At 40.9% G+C, this 19021-nt stretch overlaps 1 protein-coding gene across 2 annotated transcripts in view; it reads right to left on the bottom strand.

Moving 5' to 3' along the window:
• Window positions 1–2243: 2243 nt before the first annotated feature.
• The window catches only part of ndc1 (NDC1 transmembrane nucleoporin), a 31652-nt gene continuing 14874 nt past the window's right edge, over window positions 2244–19021 (bottom strand). The window contains exons 13-18 of one of the 2 annotated variants that reach the window (XM_060829735.1): window positions 18777–18886; window positions 15136–15186; window positions 12326–12389; window positions 3995–4095; window positions 2759–2919; window positions 2244–2543 (exon numbers count right to left, since the gene is read on the bottom strand). In XM_060829735.1, coding sequence (XP_060685718.1) covers window positions 2480–2543; window positions 2759–2919; window positions 3995–4095; window positions 12326–12389; window positions 15136–15186; window positions 18777–18886 — 551 coding nt within the window. In that variant the 3' untranslated portion in view covers window positions 2244–2479. The remainder of the gene's footprint in view (window positions 2544–2758; window positions 2920–3994; window positions 4096–12325; window positions 12390–15135; window positions 15187–18776; window positions 18887–19021) is intronic. The other variant, XM_060829736.1, reaches the window with a different exon arrangement.

A 19021-nucleotide genomic window follows, 5' to 3' on the forward strand; every position in this document is an offset into this window, starting at 1 on the left:
TCAAGGATAGCAGTGGGAAGTTGTGTGTGGAGTCAGAGGAGATAGGTAGAACACTAAATGAATACTTTGACAGTATTCACTCTAGAAAACGACAATGTTGTCGAGGAGAATACGGAGATACAGGCTACTAGACTAGGTGGGATTGAGGTTCAAGGTAGAGATATTAGAAATCCTGCAGAGTGTGAAAATAGACAAGTCCCCTGCGCCGGATGGGATTTATCCTAGGATCTTCTGGGAAGCCAGGGAGGAGATTGCCGAGCCTTTGGCATTGATCCTTAAATCTCCATTGTCTACAGGAATAGTGCCAGAAGCAAGTGTGGTTCCCCTGTTCAAGAAGGGGAGTAGAGACAACCCTGGAAATTATAGACCAGTGAGCCTTACTTCAGTTGTTGGTAAAGTGTTGGAAAAGGTTATAAGAGATAGGATTTATAATCTAATAGAAAAGAATAATTTGATTAGGGATAGTCAGCATGGTTTTGTGAAGGGTAGGTCGTGCCTCACAAACGTTATTGAGTTCATTGAGAAGGTGACCAAACAAGTAGATGAGAGTAAACCGGTTGATGTGGCTTATATGGATTTCAGCAAGACGTTTGATAAAGTTCCCCACAGTAGGCTATTGTACAAAATGCAGAGGAATGGGATTGTGGGAGATATAGCAGTTTGGATCAGTAATTGGCTTGCTGAAAGAAGACACAGGGTGGTGGTTGATGGGAAATATTAATCCTGGAATACAGTTACTAGTGGTGTACCGCAAGGGTCGGTGTTGGGACCACTGCTGTTCATCATTTGTATAAAAGACCTGGATGAGGGCATAGAAGGGTGAGTTAGTAACTTTGCAGACGACACTAAAGTCAGTGGAGTTGTGGATAGTGACGAAGGATGTTGTAGGTTACAGAGAGACATAGATAAGCTGCAGAGCTGGGCTGAGAGATGGCAAATGGAGTTGAATGTGGACAAGTGTGAGGTGATTCACTTTGGTCGGAGTAACCGGAATGCAAAGTATTGGGCTAATGGTAAGCTTCTTGGTAGTGTAGATGAGCAGAGAGATCTCGGTGTCCAGGTACACAGATCCTTGAAAGTTGCCACCCAGGATGACAGGGTTGTTAAGAAGGCATACACTGTTTTAGCTTTTATTAATAGAGGGATTGAGTTCTGGAACCAAGAGGTAATGCTACAGCTATACAAAACTCTGGTGCGGCCGCACTGGGAGTACTATGTACAGTTCTGGTCACTGCATTATAAGAATGTGGAAGCTTTGGAAAGGGTGCAGAGGATATTTACTTGGATGTTGCCTGGTATGGAGGGAAGGTCTTACGAGGAAAGGCTGATGGACTTGAGGCTGTTTTCTTGAAGAGAGGAAGGTTGAGAGGTGACTTAATAAAGACAAATAAGATAATCAGAGGGTTAGATAGGGTGGACAGGGAGAGCCTTTTTCCAAGTATGGTGACGGTGATCACGAGGGGGTATAGCTTTAAATTGATGGACGTCAGAGGTAGTTTCTTTACTCAGGGAGTAGTAAGGGTATGGAATGCTTTGCCTGCAATGGTAGTAGATTTGCCAACTTTAAGTACATTTAAGTCGTCATTGGACAAGCATATGGACGAACATGGAATAGTGTAGGTTAGATGGGCTTCAGATTGGTATGACAGGTCAGCGCAACATCGAGTGCCGAAGAGCCTGTACTGCGCTGTAATGTTCTATCGGTGAAGTTGCTCATAGAATCAAATTTTAGCTGGTGGTACAGATTCAACAAGTTGTCATCATATTTTGTTCCATCGAGGAAACACAAAACAACAGTATAGGCCATCAAGAGCCTTAGCAAAGAGAAAATGAAAATCCAGATCGTTGTGCTTTTCATAAGCTTAAAATTCAAATCAAATTACATTTGCCTTTCATTGTTTACTGCAGAAATTCAGTGGTGTAATAAGATTTCTTTTCATGCATGAAAACTTGCCAACTGAAAATAACAGTTGCTGATGTACCATTTTTCTAGGCTCAAAGCAAGATTAAGTGACCATTTTGTTGGATATAATCTCTAAATATCCAGTGACCGTTGTCACTGGCTATTTAGAGATTATATCCAACAAAATCATTTCAAAAGCTGCTTGTGGTGAATTTGCCACTTTACTTTAAGCTAATAATGAAATGAAATTCAGAAATGCAAAGATAATTTCAAAGATTTATTTAGACTTCTGAATAGATACAGCTGTCAAAATCTGATGTTATGATTTCATCTTGAGCAACTGAAAAATACTGTTTCTTTACAAACATAGACTACTTTATAAAGATGTACAAAAAAACCCCAAAGTACAAAAAACTTAAATCGTTCTTCTCAGAAGTTCCAAAACAGAACTAATTCTTTACTGGAGCCACATTCCAAAAAAAATTTAGATTAAAAAAAGGACAAAGTTGGAAATGGATTATAAAGTTTCTGCTCTGAGAAGCCTCAGGACTGGAGCGACACAAAATTTCGGTCACTTCACTCTTTGTACTCCAAAAATTGTAGCAGTCTTTTTCTGTGTTCTGACGAAAGGTGGACAGCTCTGAAATTAAAAGCAATTCGACATTAGCCAGAATGTCTTAATTTCATAAATCTTTTTCATTGAATGTTCCCATAACAGTTGGAGAGAAAAATGGCAGTTTCATCTGAAGTTAGTTTGATTAGAATTATCTATGCATTTAGCAAAGCCAGTGAAAGTTTTGAAAATGCATCTTGTAATTTATATAACATTAGAGCATGCCTTAAAGAAAAACTTACTTTAAGTGTTCTCCAAAGGTGGTGGTTATCCTGTAAATTGCAGTTTTCAATGATGCGCGGAGGGCAAACCTCAGTGTTTTATAAGAAGAATCCACGAGAGTGCCTGTGGATCGAGGTGGCTTGCTGGAGGCATGAGGCAATTTAAAATGTTTGTCCACAGCCTATTTAAAAATAATACAATTAAAGCAAAAGTATGGATTACAGAGATTAAAGAATTCTAATGGAAGCCTGGAAGAAAATGGCAAGTTAGGTTTATATAGTCTGAAATTAAATATTAATAAACAAAAAGTTTGATCATGTTTCTCTCTTTTAGATGGTGACTGCCCTGCTCTACTTCATAGTTTCCAATGGATTCAGAAGTTAAATGGTGCAGTGGGTAAACATACTATCCTTTCAGTTGGCACCTGTACCCAAATCCAATCTGAATAATCAAACTTAAATGGCGTCTTTTCAACGAGACCAATACTGCAAACGAAATGGGTGGAGAGAATTTGAACATAGATTCAAGTATTTGCAGGTAGTGGGAAATATAAATGAGTGAAGATAATCTTCAACTGAGCATAGTAAGTTGTTACATTACAACAAACATACCAGTTACAAAATGAGCCTATACAGTTTTCAAAGTGTGAAAGCACATCATTCCTAGATAAGTAGACAAATGCACACAATTACTTAAAAAATAAACAGAACTCAATTACTCCTGACTGAAGACAGGAGATGTCCCTTGTGAGAGTCTCCTATACAATGAATCCCCCATACAATAGTCAATAAATGAGGAATCTTTATTTCACATAAGCAATTTAAAGAATAGATAGCATTGAAGGCTCTCATGTTCAGTAGATATATTCCAATCCTTTATAAGTCAAAAGATAGGAACTGATTAAGTAACAAAGCAATAACCAAAACCTGAGTTTTCACAGATCTTGTACCTCTCCAAAGTGGAGAAAGAAGTCTGAAAACTGAATTTCAGTCATTTATATAAACCATTATATATTCCAAATAGACAGAAGTACATTGCTAACATGGACTTGCTCTAAGTTAACCTCAGGACTCAATTTTTTGTCAGTTTAGTGGGGTTTAACTAGTGTGGAGAGGGGTATAAAGCAGAAATAATACAAAACTTAAGTTAGGCTATATACATGAATTGCAGATCATTTACGACAATAACATAATCCATGTAAAAAAGCAACATTCCAGCACTGTGTAAAGCAGTGCCCACAAATAAATAAACCTTACCTCTTGGAGGGACAACATGGCACACAGAATGGATGATAATGTTGTCTGTACTACACCATAGCAATCTTCTCTAAATGAGGCTGCTACAAGGTGGGAGAGTCCTGCAAAAATAAAATTAGCTAAATCAAAATATCGGCAATTTTTTGTTTTATTTATTCATTTTGTGGGATGTGGGCATCGCTGGCTGGCCAGCATTTATTGCCTGCCTCTCATTCCCCTCGAGAAGATGTTGAGCTGCCTTCTTGAACTGTTGCAGTCATTTGGATCGAGCAACAGTGAAGGAATGGTGACATATTTTCAAGTCAGGATGGTCAGTGGCTTGGAGAGCAACCTGAAGGTGGTGGTGTTGCCATATATCTGCTGCCCTTGCCCTTCAAAATGGAAGTGGTCGCGGAATTTGGAAGGTGCTGTCTGAGGATCTTTGATGAATGTCTGCAGTACATAGTAGCAGATAGTATACACTACTGCTACTGTAACATCGGTGGTGGAGGGACTGGATGCTTGTGGATATAGTGCTAATCAAGTGGCTGCTTTATCCTGGATGGTACCAAGCTTCTTGAATGTTGTTAGGGCTGCACTCATCCAGGCAAGTGGGAAGCATTCCATCACACTCCTGACTTGTGCCTTGTAGATGGTGGACAGGCTTTGGGAAGTCAGGAGGTGAGATACTTGCTGCAGTATTCCTAGCCCCTGACCAGTTCTTGTAGCCACTGTATTTATGTGGTGAGTTCAGTTGACTTTCTGATCAATGATAACTCCCAGGTTGATAGTGTTGATTAGAGAACTTCCTTATGCTGGTGATGCAAGAGTAGTTGCCTCGACAGATGATCAGTTCCAAAGGCTCATGGAATTAATGTTCTCCCTCAGCAGCGTTAAGAAAACTGACTCTGTTATACTCGAAAAGGCAGTAGTCAGCAAATTCTGCTGACTTTGATCTACAATGATAGACAACCTGTACTTTGATATTGCATACACATCAGAAAGGCAGCCAAAACTTTGGGTTACAAAACATGGGAAAAAAAAACAAACTGACCCACAGAACTAAAGATTCTAATCAAGAAGGCCTGCATAATCAATGCAATGTTGTACAGCAGTGAAATCAGAACAACCTACACCTGCCATGTAAAAAAAAGCTCAATAACTTCCATCTCTGCAAAGCATACTGTTATTTCATATCAAGCCAAAACCACCGATAAAGCAGTCCTATCTCGATCAAGGTTACCGGACATACTACCATCAATCAAGCAGAGGTAGCTGTGCTGGCCTGCTTTGGAAGGTAAATGCTACAACCCCAAAATGTACAACATGATGCCATAGTCCATGCCAAGACAACATCAGTGGCTGAACCTCTGATCCATGGATGCTGTCAAAAGGGACAAGCAACTCATCAACATCAATCATAATGAGTGTAAAACTCTAGCTCATGATTGACACAAACAGCCACAGTGGCTCAGTGGTTAGCACTGCTGTCTCAGCACCAGGGTCCCGGGTTCAATTCCAGCCTTGGGCAACTGTCGGTGTGGAGTTCACAGATTCTCCACATGCCTACGTGTGTTTCCTCCAGGTGCTCTGGTTTCTTCTCCCAGTCCAAGATTTGCAGGTTATGTGAACTGGCTGTGCTAAATTGCCCATAATGTCCAGGGATGTGCAGGTTAGGTGAATTAGCCATGGGAAGTGGAAGGTTACAGGAATAGGGAAAGGGGTGGTTTGCTCTTCAGATGGTCGGTGTAGACTCAATGGGATGAATGGCCTGCTTTCACGCTGTACTATTTTATGAACATCTGCTGGTCAGAAATCCACCACCATTTCAGAAGATCCAAAGCAGATGCCTGGCCTATAAACAAGTCATCAGCAGAGATCATCCCACATCACCAGCGCAGGACAACTTCATATTTGGCACTTGTGACAGACCGTTTCCATGAGGCATTTGATAAATTATACATAAAAAAAGATATTGTGGAAATTAAAAGTTCATGGTCTTGGGGCTGGCATGGAGAAAGAACAAGCAGCAGAGAACAGGCATAAAAGGGTCATTTTCTGGTTGACAGATGTAGTAAGTGATGTGCCACAGGGACCTCAAATGCTTTCAATAAAAATAAATTACTTGGATGTAATGACCTAAGGTATTATCGCCAAACTCACTGATGACACGAAAGTAGTAGGAAAGAAATTTATGAAGAGGACATTAAGGGATACAGATATTTTTATGTGGACAGACATCTGGCAAATATAGTAAAATGTGGGAGAATGTGAAATTGTCCATTTTGGCAGTACAAATAAAAAGCCTATTGTCTAAATGGGGAAATTGCAGAGCTCAGATGCAGTAGGATCTGGGCATCCTATCACATGAATCACAAAGGCTTGTATGCAGATACAGCAAGTAATTATGTACATTCACTTAGCATTTAAAGTTTACCAAGCTGCAGAAAGTCCTTAATGATTGCGCTGATGAGACTAACAATTGAGCACGAAACATGGAGAAAAGAAGTTGCTCTCGAATTATTCTGCAATTTGGAGTTAAATTTATTCAGTTTATTGACTACATTTATGATAAATAATGCTCAAAACAATCCCATTCTTTGATTCAATTTGAAGCCCTTGGAGCATATTGATAATGCAATGCTGCAAATCAGCAGCTTGGGTTGATAACAGTCAATTAATTGAACATTCCAGTTCACTGTGACTTTTAAACACCACCCAGTATTGTTTGATAGGGTCAATCCTATGCTGTAATCAGATAGGTAAAGTGTAAAATCTCAGTATTTTAAAAAAAATGCTTTTTGTTATCATTTACATCCAGTAGAGAAGGGGTAAATTTAAAATACATAAAATATTTGAAAATTACTCTGCCATTCTGAGATCTGTAGAGTAAACCAATTAACATCTCAGATCAATGACCTTTCACCAGAATTGGTTGGAATTAAATACATGTTCATGACTCCTACTTCAAAACCTGAAGGAGGAACAACAGAATAGATCAATAACAATCCTGAAATATAGGAAATTCAATTAACAAGAAATCTCATTAAAGATTGTTGTAGACTTTAAGTGATCTTCTAACAGAATAAATACAAAACTACAAATGCAAGTTGAAAAATCCTTAATTTTAAAAAGGAGTCTTGTTCAAGAGAATTAAAGGGGTGTGATAAACTATGATCAGTTCAACGATGCACCTGGAAAGATTATGCAACATAGTTATCCAGCAAAAATCAGAATCACGGTAAGTAATGTAGAGCACTATGGTTCAGTTGAAAAGATTCTAACAAGAAAATTGAAAAGACACTGAAATAGCATGACAACAATAGCGTGACAGAGTGAAATATTACTGGAAATAATTAATTAAACGAAATACTTGCACACCCACCACACAGTATACGGCTGAACTTGCTTAGCATCTTTACTACTCTCTTTCAATTTTCTCATCCCTTTTGGGCTTGAGTTGAAGGATGGCATGAGTGTGATTAAAATGGAATTACTACAGGTTACAGGCTGTATTCAGAATGTGTGGTGAGCATATAGGAATAGGGTGTTACTGAAGTCCTTAGCCAACTTTCAAGATGGGCTGAAGGAGGTGGTAATCTAATGCACAACTAAATTGCATATAAGGAAATGCTTGTCTTAACTTGGATATTCACAGGATAATTGTTTGGACATTTGCTTTCCAAATTATCATGATACAGTCCATTTTCTTTTGTCCAGATGAGCAAAAAGCATATTTAGCATCTCACAAAAGCAACCCTCCTAAAATTATAGATCTCGCCTTGGGTGAGGCCAGTGAAGGTACTATAGCCAACTTTGCAGTTGTCAGAAAAATAGTTGGATTTGCAAATTGTAAACATGATAAAGTATTTACTGAGGAATATAGACCAACTAAGCAAGTAGGTAAGGACTTGGCAGATGGAAAATACTGTGGTAAAATGTGGGTATATGCATTTTTAGGAGAAAGTGAAAATCATTTAAATGCCTGTAGAAAGCTTCAGTACAGAAGGATTTGGGAATTCTCACGCATAAAGGCAAATCAAATGTTGGTATTTATTTCAAAAAGGACAAAATATAAAAATAGAAAGTCTTGCTAAAACTATACAAAGACTACAGACGGCAATACAGTGAACAGTGTGGGTCCCCTTATCTAAGGAAAGATATTCTGGCATTTGAGGCAATCCAGAGAAGGTTCACAAGGTGATTTCAATATTGAGGAATTTTCTTTATAGAGAGGTCGGTATAGATTTGGCTTGTACTCCTTGGAGGTAAAAACAATGACTGCAGATGCTGGAAACCAGATTCTGGATTAGTGGTGCTGGAAGAGCACAGCAGTTCAGGTAGCATCCGATATTCTGGCAAAAGCCCTTCATCAGGAATAAAGGCATTGAGCCCGAAGGGTGGAGAGATAAACTAGAGGATGGTAGGGGTGGGGAGAAAGTAGCATAGAGTACAATAGGTGAGTGGGGGAGGCGATACGTCAGGGAGGAGAGGGTGGAGTGGATAGGTGGAAAAGGAGATAGGCAGATAGGACAAGTCCGAACAAGTCATGGGGACAGTGCTGAGCTGGAAGTTTGAAACGAGGGTGAGGTGGGGGAAGGGGAAATGAGGAAACTGTTGATGTCCACATTGATGCCCTGGGGTTGAAGTGTTCCGAGGCAGAAGATGAGGCGTTCTTCCTCCAGGCGTCTGGTGGTGAGGGAGCGGCGGTGAAGGAGGTCAAGGACCTCCATGTCCTCGGCAGAGTGGGAGCAGGAGTTGAAATGTTGGGCCACGGGGCGGTGTGGTTGATTGGTGCGGGTGTCTCGGAGATGTTCCCTAAAGCGCTCTGCTAGGAGGCGCCCAGTCTCCCCAATGTGGAGGAGACGGCATCGGGAGCAACGGATGCAATAAATGATATTAGTGGATGTGCAGGTAAAACTTTGATGGATGTGAAAGGCTCCTTTAGGGCCTTGAATGGAGGTGAGGGAGGAGGTGTGGGCGCAGGTTTTACAGTTCCTGTGGTAGCAGTGGAAGGTGCCAGGATGGGAGGGTCGGTTGTAGGGGGGGGCGTGGACCTGACCAGGTAGCCACAGAGGGAACGGTCTTTGTGGAAGGCGGAAAGGGGTGGAGAGGGAAATATATCCCTGGCGATGGGGTCTTTTTGGAGGTGGTGGAAATGTCGGCGGATGATTTGGTTTATGCAAAGATTGGTAGGGTGGAAGGTGAGCACCAGGGGCGTTCTGTCCTTGTTATGGTTGTAGGGGTGGGGTCTGAGGGCAGAGATGCGGGATGTGGACGAGATCCGTTGGAGGGCATCTTTAACAATGTGGGAAGGGAAATTGCGGTCTCTAAAGAAGGAGGTCATCTGGTGTATTCTGTGGTGGAACTGGTCCTCCTGGGAGCAGATACGGCAGAGGCGGAGGAATTGGGAAAACGGGATGGCATTTTTGCAAGAGGTAGGGTGGGAAGAGGTGTAATCCAGGTAGCTGTCGGAGTTGGTGGGTTTGTAAAAAAATGTCAGTGTCAAGTCGGTCATCATTAATGGAGATGGAGAGGTCCAGGAAGGGGAGGGAGGTGTCAGAGATGGTCCAGGTAAATTTAAGGTCAGGGTGCAATGTGTTGGTGAAGTTGATGAATTGCTCAATCTCCTCACGGGAGCACGAGGTGGCGCCAATGCAGTCATCAATGTAGCGGAGGAAGAGGTGGGGAGTGGTGCTGGTGTAATTACGGAAGATCAACTGTTTTATGTAGCCAACAAAGACACAGGCATAGCCGGGGTCCATAAGTGTGCCCATGGCTATCCCTTTGGTCTGGAGGAAGTGGGAGGATTCGAAGGAGAAATTGTTAAGGATGAGGACCAGTTTGGCCAGACGAATGAGAGTGTCGGTGGAAGAGTACTGTTGGGGACGTCTGGAGAGGAAAAAACAGAGGGCTTGGAGGCCCTGGTCATGGCGGATGGAGGTGTAGAGGGATTGGATATCCATGGTGAAGATGAGGCGTTGGGGACCGGGGAAACGGAAGTCTTGGAGGAGGTGGAGGGCGTGGGGGGTGTCTTGAACGTACATGGGGAGTTCCTGGACTGGGGGGAAATAGGACAATGTCGAGGTAGGTAGGGATGAGTTCAGTGGGGCAGGAGCATGCTGAGACATTGGGTCGGCCAGGTTGGTCAGGCTTGTGGATCTTGGGAAGGAGGTAGAACCGGGCAGTGCAGGGTTCCTGGACTATGAGGTTGGAAGCTGTGGGTGGGAGATCTCCTGAGGTGATGAGGTTCTGTATGGTCTGGGAGATGATGGTTTAGTGATGGGGTCATGGTTGAGGGGGCAGTAGGAAGAGGTGTCCTTGAGTTGGCATTTGGCTTCAGCGGTGTGGAGGTCAGTGCGCCAGACTATCACCGAGCCCCCTTTATCCGCTGGCTTGATGGTGAGGTTGGGATTGGAGCAGAGGGATTGGAGGGCTGCGTGTTGTGTGGTTGAGGGTTTGGAGTGGAGGTAGACAGGTTGAGGCGGTTAATGTCCCAGCGGCAATTGGAAATGAAGAGGTCGAGGGCAGGTAAGAGGCCAGTGCGGGGCGTCCAGGTGGATGCAGTGTTGGAGGTGGGCGAAAGGGTCCTCAAAAGGTGGGCAGGAATCCTGATTGTGAAAGTAAGCTTGGAGGCGGAGGCGACGGAAGAAGTGTTTGACTTCACAGCTTGTATTAAATTCATTGATGCGTGGATGGAGGGGGATGAAGGTGAGTCCTTTGCTGAGGACTGGTTGTTCGTCCTCAGTGAGGGGGAGGTCTGGAGGGATGGTGAAAACTCGGCAGGGCTGGGAGCTGGGATCTGGTGTGGGTGTGGAGCTGGGGCGGAACCTGTAACTGGAGTGGGTGTGGTGGTGGGGGGAATGGGGGTGGAGTCATGAGCAGGGGTAGTGTTCCCCTCCTCTTCTTGTACTCCTTGGAGCCTACTGAACATGGAAGATTCTTAGGGGGCTTGACAGGTAGATGTGGAGAGGTTGTTTTCTTTTGAGAGAATCTAGGATCAGAGGTCATAATCTAAGAATAAAGGATAACCCAATTAGAACTGATGAGAAGGAATTTCTTTTTTGGGCAGTAGTCAACCTGCAGAATTACATTACTGCGGATGGTTGAAGAAACTGGTTGTTAAACATAGTCAAGGCTGATGTAGGCAACTTTTTAATCAGTCACAGAATAAAGGGTTTATGGTAAAAAGACAGGATAGTAAAGTTGAGAATTATCAGATCAGATATGTTCTTAATTGGCCAAATGACCCAATTCTACTTCTTTCTTATAATCTTATGAAAATTTCTATAGACAAGCATTCATTGGATACCTTTAAAAAGCACACAGGTTAAGCCAAAGTGAAAACAAATAGCTAGCTGCTAAAGAACAATTCCTCAATAATGGTGTGGCAGCATCTCAGAAGAGAAACAGAATTAATCTTTTGAGCCTAAGATGACTCTTCATTTCCATTCTCAACAGTTGTGCTATACTCTAAGCGCCAACTTTTTTTCCTCCACAGATGCTGCTAGACCTGCAGAGTTTTTCCAGCATTCTCGCTGCTCGCTTCAGATTTCCAGCATCAGGAGTATTTTGCTTTTAACCGTAAAAGGTTATTTTGTCCTGGATTCTTTGAAGAGAGGTTGTAAGGCAGAGATGCCAAACAATTTGTGCAGCCTTGGGGTGTTTTTTTAAAAGGTTGGAACAATGGAAGCGACCTGGGTGTGGCCAGCTCTCTCAGGCCAAGCTCTCCAGTTTTTTAAAAAAAATCTTTAGCAACAGAAGCTGTTGGAGGTCTGAAAAGAGTTGGAAACTTCAGAGAATGTCTCTTGGCTGCTACATTGTCTGAATTTTCTCTTGATGTTCCTTCCTCTTGGATTGGAGAACTCCATATAAGAATTCTATCTGAATTTGCCTTTTTGCCAAGGGGTGTTTTATGGAATTTTACTATATCGGAACAATTAATTAGTATAAGATATTGTACCCATTATTTGGTTTAGTTTTCCAATAGTCAAGTTATTCTAAATTTCTCTATTGTTTGAATTTTAACTATAGTGTTTAAATAATTCTGTTTTGTTTAATGATAAGTAGTTTGACCAGTCGCATCCTGTCTGGAACATGGCACTTCACATCTACCTTTAAACTAAGAAAAAGTTAGGGTCTAAGCTACTTCCTTAAAATATTTTGAGGGGGTCTGGTCTGATTCACAAGTACTTTAGAAAGGTTACATACTTAATGGGTAGGATAGAAACTGCCGTAACATTTGGGTTGTATTTAGTATAAATATGTTTCACATTAAATGGAATTGTATTGACGGTGAGAAGAAATTCCTTAATAGTTATGGTTTAAGTCTGTAAATGCCATATTTCATACCTTCAAGGGCCCATATTTGTGCTTGACTGTTGGCAAATAGAGCCTGACTTGAAGCTTCCGGGAGCTGAAAAGAAAATGTAATTAAAACTAATCTTATTTCATTATGAAGCAAAAAGAATGTATATTATAAGAAAAATTGACAAGACACAGCAGCTGGGATTTTCAAACATCATGATACGTCAGTCAGGCACATAAAAAAATCACAATTACCAAGTGGAACATACTTAAAGCCCTTTCTCTAATATTCCAAAGCAACTTACCGAATTTTTTTAATAAAAGTGAGACATGGGTAACAGAAAATAGTCAAGTGAAAAGATTGCTTGTATGAAATATGATTTAAAAGAACTTTATTTCTCTCACATGCCTAACATAATCCTATGCCTCTCCATGTGTAGATGCACTGAACTTTACACAGATGTTGCTCAACTAACTGATCATTTCCAGCAATTTTTGTTTTTATTTAAAGTGGTTTGGAGCTCTGAATGGAATATTGGTGGTCGTAGACTTTAAATTTACAGTATGGAAATAAAACCATTCAATTCAATAGGTCTCTGCTGTTTATGTTTCACAGGATTAGCAACGGATACCAGAAAATAGTCGATTTATTTAAAAATAGTCTGTAAAGTAATTTGACACTGGATCCTAATACATTAACCTCATTGGCATTTCTATATGAGACATTGCATATTAGTGTTCACTTGTAAAATAAATTTGCTAATACTCAAAACAAAATCAGGTCTGAAATATGTTACTCCACTGCTCATTATTGATGAGAGACCAAGCTTCAAGACAAAGGATAATGTTAGGTAATTTGAAGGTACAATGGAGAGATTATCCATGGTTAGTTAAAACTGAAAAGCGAAAGCAGTTTGGACCTCTGAAAATTTAGAAGTCAGAAAAATCTGGTGTAATCAAAGTAGAAAAAACAAATGAGAGAGCTTCTCCTATAACTTTTTCATCCCCATCCCGTTCTAGTATTACTTTCTCTTTTGTTTCCCCAAATGTGGTATAAATCTTCAATCAATTCCTTAAAATTTAATGCTGTTCCTATTAACTTTGCATTTTTTTGTCCGAATGTGCCTCCTCATTCATGAAAGAAAGCAATGGTTTCACCCTGTGTGTTCACAGGTTAACTCTGCCTGATGGAACCAATTTCCACAGATCTCTCTGCTGAATCAGAAGCTAACATGAGGGACAAGATCACATGCCCATTGCTTAATTAGGATTTAATTATCCTGAATTTTCCAAAAAAAGGGGTAGATTTTAACTTTACTGGACCTATGACATAAGCACTTATAAAATACCCTGCCCAACTTGTGGTCAATTGCTTCATCAGGAATCTCTCCTGATGAAGCAATTGTTGATGTTGATTTTCCTGCTCCTCTCTAATCTTGACTGTAATCTCCAGCATCTGCTTTCCTCACTTTCGCCTTGTGGTCAATTGCTGCCCTTTCAGTGAAGTGAAAACTACTTTGGTTAAATTACAAGAATAGTTTTGGAAGCAAACACTTCATGCTTATTTACTATCTCTTTTCTGTTAGTATGAAATACGACCAGACTGCTGGTGCCATTAAATTTGCACTGGGTCTGGATGATAATTATGCTAATTTACACGGTGCCATGGTCAGAACTCCAAATGACTCCAGAATTGGAGGTTTAAGGATCCAAAAGGATTAAAACCTGGAAACAACCATAATCCTTTGAAATCTGTTGCCTGATCAGATTGAGAAGCTCAGTATTAACTTCCTGCTTGAGGAGCTAAAGCTTAAAAAAAAATATTAATGCAGAAATGAAAGATATGACACTATTCATTATACAAGCACGGAGTGTTTATAAAATCTGAGACACAAACAGAAGCCTATCTTATACAAAGGAAAGATGAGTCCTTTATGTATTATGGGTATGCACTTTCTAAAAATTTTACAGCTGTCAAATTAAATATTTGCAAGACTTTAGGAATGACCCGAATGCACTGGGAGAGTGTAGAAGAGGGTTACAAGAATGGTTCGAGGTTGGGAAACTTCAATTGTGTGGATAGATTGGAGAAGTTTGAACTATTTCTTTTTGGAGAAGAGCGAACTATTTCTCTTTGAAGAGAAGGCTAAGAGATGATTTGATAGAAGTTGCTAAATTAAAGACAGACCTGGACAGAGTAGATGGAGAGAAATTGCTCCCACTTGTACAAAGACCAAAATTGCAGGGCACAGGTATTTTGCAAAAGGAGCAAATGGGAAAGTGAGACTTTCCTTACACAGAGTGAGCAGTCAGGGTATGGGATGCAGTTCAAGTGAGGAATTCAAGAGGTCATTAGATGATTATTTAAATGGAAACAATGTGCAAGAATATGGGGAAAGACAGGAGATTGGCACCAAGTCAAAATGATCAGACAGCCAGTGCAGATACTGTAGACTGAATAATCTTCTTCTGCACTGTAACAACTGTATGTGCTTAGCCTCTCGAGTCAAAATGAAAATGCTCACATTCTCCTTGAATTAGTAGTCAACAGCATGGTGAGAAAGAGGCTTGCATTTACATTTCTAAACTGATTTTACTCCAAAGAAGTGAGCTGGACACAACTTCCATCTAATAAACTGAAAAAAGCATTCGATTAGGAAGCCAGTGCCAAGAAGAGCCCCCCCAAAATAATAAATCATTGAATGATTGCATCTAGCGGGGTCATTAATGCAAGGGATGTTGAACAAGACTACAAAGGGACAAGCAATGCAGCATGCAACATGCATGATTTCCAAAAAGGCATATTCTGACATGCTGTTGATCTGATGCAACAAAAATTAAACTCACAACTGTACCTTTTTAAATAAATACATTACCAGCCCTCGCTTCGACAAGAAAGACTTAACCTAAATGAACAAAGCATATTTCAAAACCACATTAATTCATTTCGGTTAACAGGTGCTGGGTGAAGGCTGAAGTTAATATTTCATACCACCACCAACTAGATAAACCACCAATCCAGAACCGAGCTGCACTCTGTGCCACAATATACGAAAGCTCTGTTCAATCATGCCACATACTTGACATATTGAAACCAGTCATTTAACAGAAATGAGATAACGAGAATCCAGAGAAAGTATATTCCTGTCGGTGAAAGGAAAGGCTGGTAGGTATAAAAGGAAGCATATGTAAGGTACAGACAGGATAAATTGAGTCAATCCTTAGAAGAGTATAAAGGAAGTAGGAGTATATTTAAGAGGGAAATGAGGAGAGCAAAAGGGGACATGAGATAGTTTTGGCAAATAGAATTAAGGAGAATCCAAAAAGGGTTTGTACAAATACATTAAGGACAAAAGAGTAACTAGGGCAAGAATAGGGCCCCTCAAAGATCAGTAAGGAAGCCTTTGTATGGAGCATAGAAAATGGGGAAGATACTAAATGAGTATTTTGCATTCAGTATTTACTGTGGAAAAGGATATGGAAGATATAGACTGCAGGGAAATAGATGGTGACATCTGGCAAAATGTCCAGATTACAGAGGAGGAAGTGCTGGATGCCTTGAAATGGGTAAAGGTGGATAAATCCCCAGGACCTGATCAGATGTACCCAAGAACTCTGTGGGACGCTAGAGAAGTGATTGCTGGGCCTCTTGCTGAGATATTTGTATCATCGATAGTCACGGGTGAGTTGCCAGAAAACTAGAGGTTGGCAAACGTGGTGCCACTGTTTAAGAAGGGTGGTAAGGACAAGCCAGGGAACTATAGATCAATTAGCCTGACCTCGGTGGTGGGCAAGTTGTTGGAGGGAATCCTGAGGGACAGGATGTACATGTATTTGGAAAGGCAAGGACCCGATTCGGGATAGTCAACATGGCGTTGTGCGTGGGAAATCATGAGTGTTTTGAAGTAACAAAGAGGATTGATGAGGGCAGAGCAGCAGATATGATCTGTATGGACTTCAGTAAGGCATTCGACAAGGTTCCCCATGAGAGACTGGTTAGCAAGGTTAGATCTCATGGAATACGGGGAGAACTAGCCATTTGGATACAGAACTGGCTCAAAGATGGTGGTGGTGGAGGGTTGTTTTTCAGACTGGAGGCCTGTGACCAGTGGAGTGCCACAAGGATTGGTGCTGGGTCCTCACTTTTTGTCATTTACATAAATGATTTGGATGCAAGCATAAAAGGTACAGTTAGTAAGTTTGCAGATGACACCAAAATTGGAGGTGTAGTGGACAGCCAAGAAGGTTACCTCAGATTACAACAGGATCTGGACCAGATGGGTCAATGGGCTGAGAAGTGGCAGATGGAGTTTAATTCAGATAAATGGAAGGTGCTGCATTTTGAGAAAGCAAATCTTAGCAGGATTTATAAACTTAATGGTAAGTTTCTAGGGAGTGTTGCTGAACAAAGAGACCTTGGAGTGCAGGTTTATAGCACCTTGAAAGTGGAGTCGCAGGTAGACATGATAGTGAAGACAGCGTTTGGTATGTTTTCTTTTATTGGTCAGAGTACTGAGTACACGATTTGGGAGGTCATGTTGCAGCTGTACAGGACATTGGTTAGGCCACTGTTGGAATATTGCATGCAATTCTTGACTCCGTCCTATCAGAAAGACGTTGTGAAACTTGAAAGGGTTCAGAAAAAATTCACAAGGATGTTGCCAGGGTTGGAGGATTTGAGGTATAGGGAGAGGCTGACCAGGTTGGGGCTGTTTTCTCTGGAGCGTCGGAGGCTGAGGGGTGACCTTATAGAGGTTTACAAAATTATGAGGGGTAAGGATAGGGTAAATAGACAAAGTCTTTTCCCTGGGGAGGGGGAGTCCAGAACTAGAGGGAATAGGTTTAGGGTGAGAGGGAAAATATATGAGAGACACGTAAGGGGCAACTTTTTCACATCGAGGGTGGTGCGTATATGCAATGAGCTGCCAGAGGAAGTGATAGAGGCTGGTACAATTGCAACGTTTAAGATGCATTTGGATGGGAATATGAATAGGAAGGATTTGAAGAGATCTGGGCAGGGTGCTGGCAGGTGGGACTGGATTGGGTGGGGATATCTGGTCGGCATGGACGGGTTGGACCGAAGGGTCTGATTCCATGCTGTACATCTCTATGACTCTACAACTTATTTTAAAAAACAAATAACTCATGCGTAGACTGAAAGATGATCCCAAAGATATTACTGTACAATGCCTTGAAGTGTCTGGAATGCCTTCGCAATGCCCTTGCATATAGTGTAAAAATGCATCAGTTTGCAAAATAAATGTAAAATAGAAAAACACATACATTGACAAAGGAAACCCACATTAAAAACAAATCAAACATCTGTAAAAGGTGTACATTAATGCAAGAAACATCCATCACTTGGCTGTCACTTTTCCAAATCTTTGTTCCCTCCTCTAACAACTATACCTGAACCAGTGAATTATTTACATGAATCTCTGTCATCATAACTGGCTCAGATTCTGATGTCAAATGTTCCAACATGATTGACAAATTGCTTGGAACGATGAGTGTTTCCAACTTTTTTGAATCAGGGGTTTTCTAGAATCAAGAATACCTCTCCCTCGGTCAAAACTTTACTGTACATAATGAAATATTGCTTCCATTGGTGGGAAAATAAAGCAGAAAATCAAAATTTCAGACTGAATGAAACAAGATAAAAGACAGGTGCAAAGAAATTAATTGGAAAAGCTTTGTGCAGTGTTTAGGTTTACTTCAGGTTAAACCGGACTGGCTCATTTTGACAATTCCATGTGGAGGTCACCACAGATCTGGGATCTCCGTTCAGAACTGTCACCTTCACAAAAATGATGTCCAAACCGAGTCAGAGTCAAAGGAAATAATGAAACAGATGGGGTGTATTAAAATCAGCATTGAATGGGGAGCCTTATTATATCTTCTGCAGTGCAGGAGGAATCAGGCTACAGTTTCAGGAATAAATTCCAGGTGATCAGAATGTATTACCAGTTAGAGGACTTTAGACTTACTATTGCCAGAGTGTTATATCACTTTTGATGATGATTCTCTCAAGTTTTACTAGTAATATGTATTAATGTAATTCCTATGAGTGACAATGAGTTGCTGATTACATTTAGGCTCTTCCCCGTTTTGGTTTCCCCAGTGTTGGTTTCTCCTGGTCACCAGCTTGTAGATCACCTCATGGTATTTGGAACCTGCGGTGCATAATGATGAGCGAAAGTATTCTGAGACAGAGAGGATTCAACCTTTATAGTTAAATGAAGTCATATCTGTCAAACCTCAAGGCAACAGGTAATCAAAAATGTCACACAGTCAAAACCTCAGTTTTGTCTCTAGCAACAATTGGTAATTTTAGTTGGAAAGGCAGAGCAGCAGGTGACCAGCTGCCACAGGTATTATCTACCCTGGCAAAGACTTAAGATCAAACTGGCATGTCTGGGAACCAAACAATACCTTTACCCAGTGCTCCACCTCAGGAAGTAAAATGATTAATCCATTCAAAGCAGGACATTTTTACCTGATCTTGCCTCTGAAGCATCCATTCTGAAATGGCATTGTGTTTTGTCACTTCAGGAGTTCTGTTGGCTTGGACAGCTTGACAAAATTCACTTGTGTTTGCCAGGTATTCTGAAAACATACAGACACTGTTAAATTTCAATGATGCCAGTAATTCAAAGAAACATTAATCTTAAAATACCTGTTAGTCCTAATATGGCTCATAATTCCACTGCTTTTATTTTATTAGTATTACTTGATTAAACT

Source organism: Hemiscyllium ocellatum, chromosome 9, assembly GCF_020745735.1.
Source record: "Hemiscyllium ocellatum isolate sHemOce1 chromosome 9, sHemOce1.pat.X.cur, whole genome shotgun sequence".
NCBI lineage: Eukaryota > Metazoa > Chordata > Chondrichthyes > Orectolobiformes > Hemiscylliidae > Hemiscyllium > Hemiscyllium ocellatum.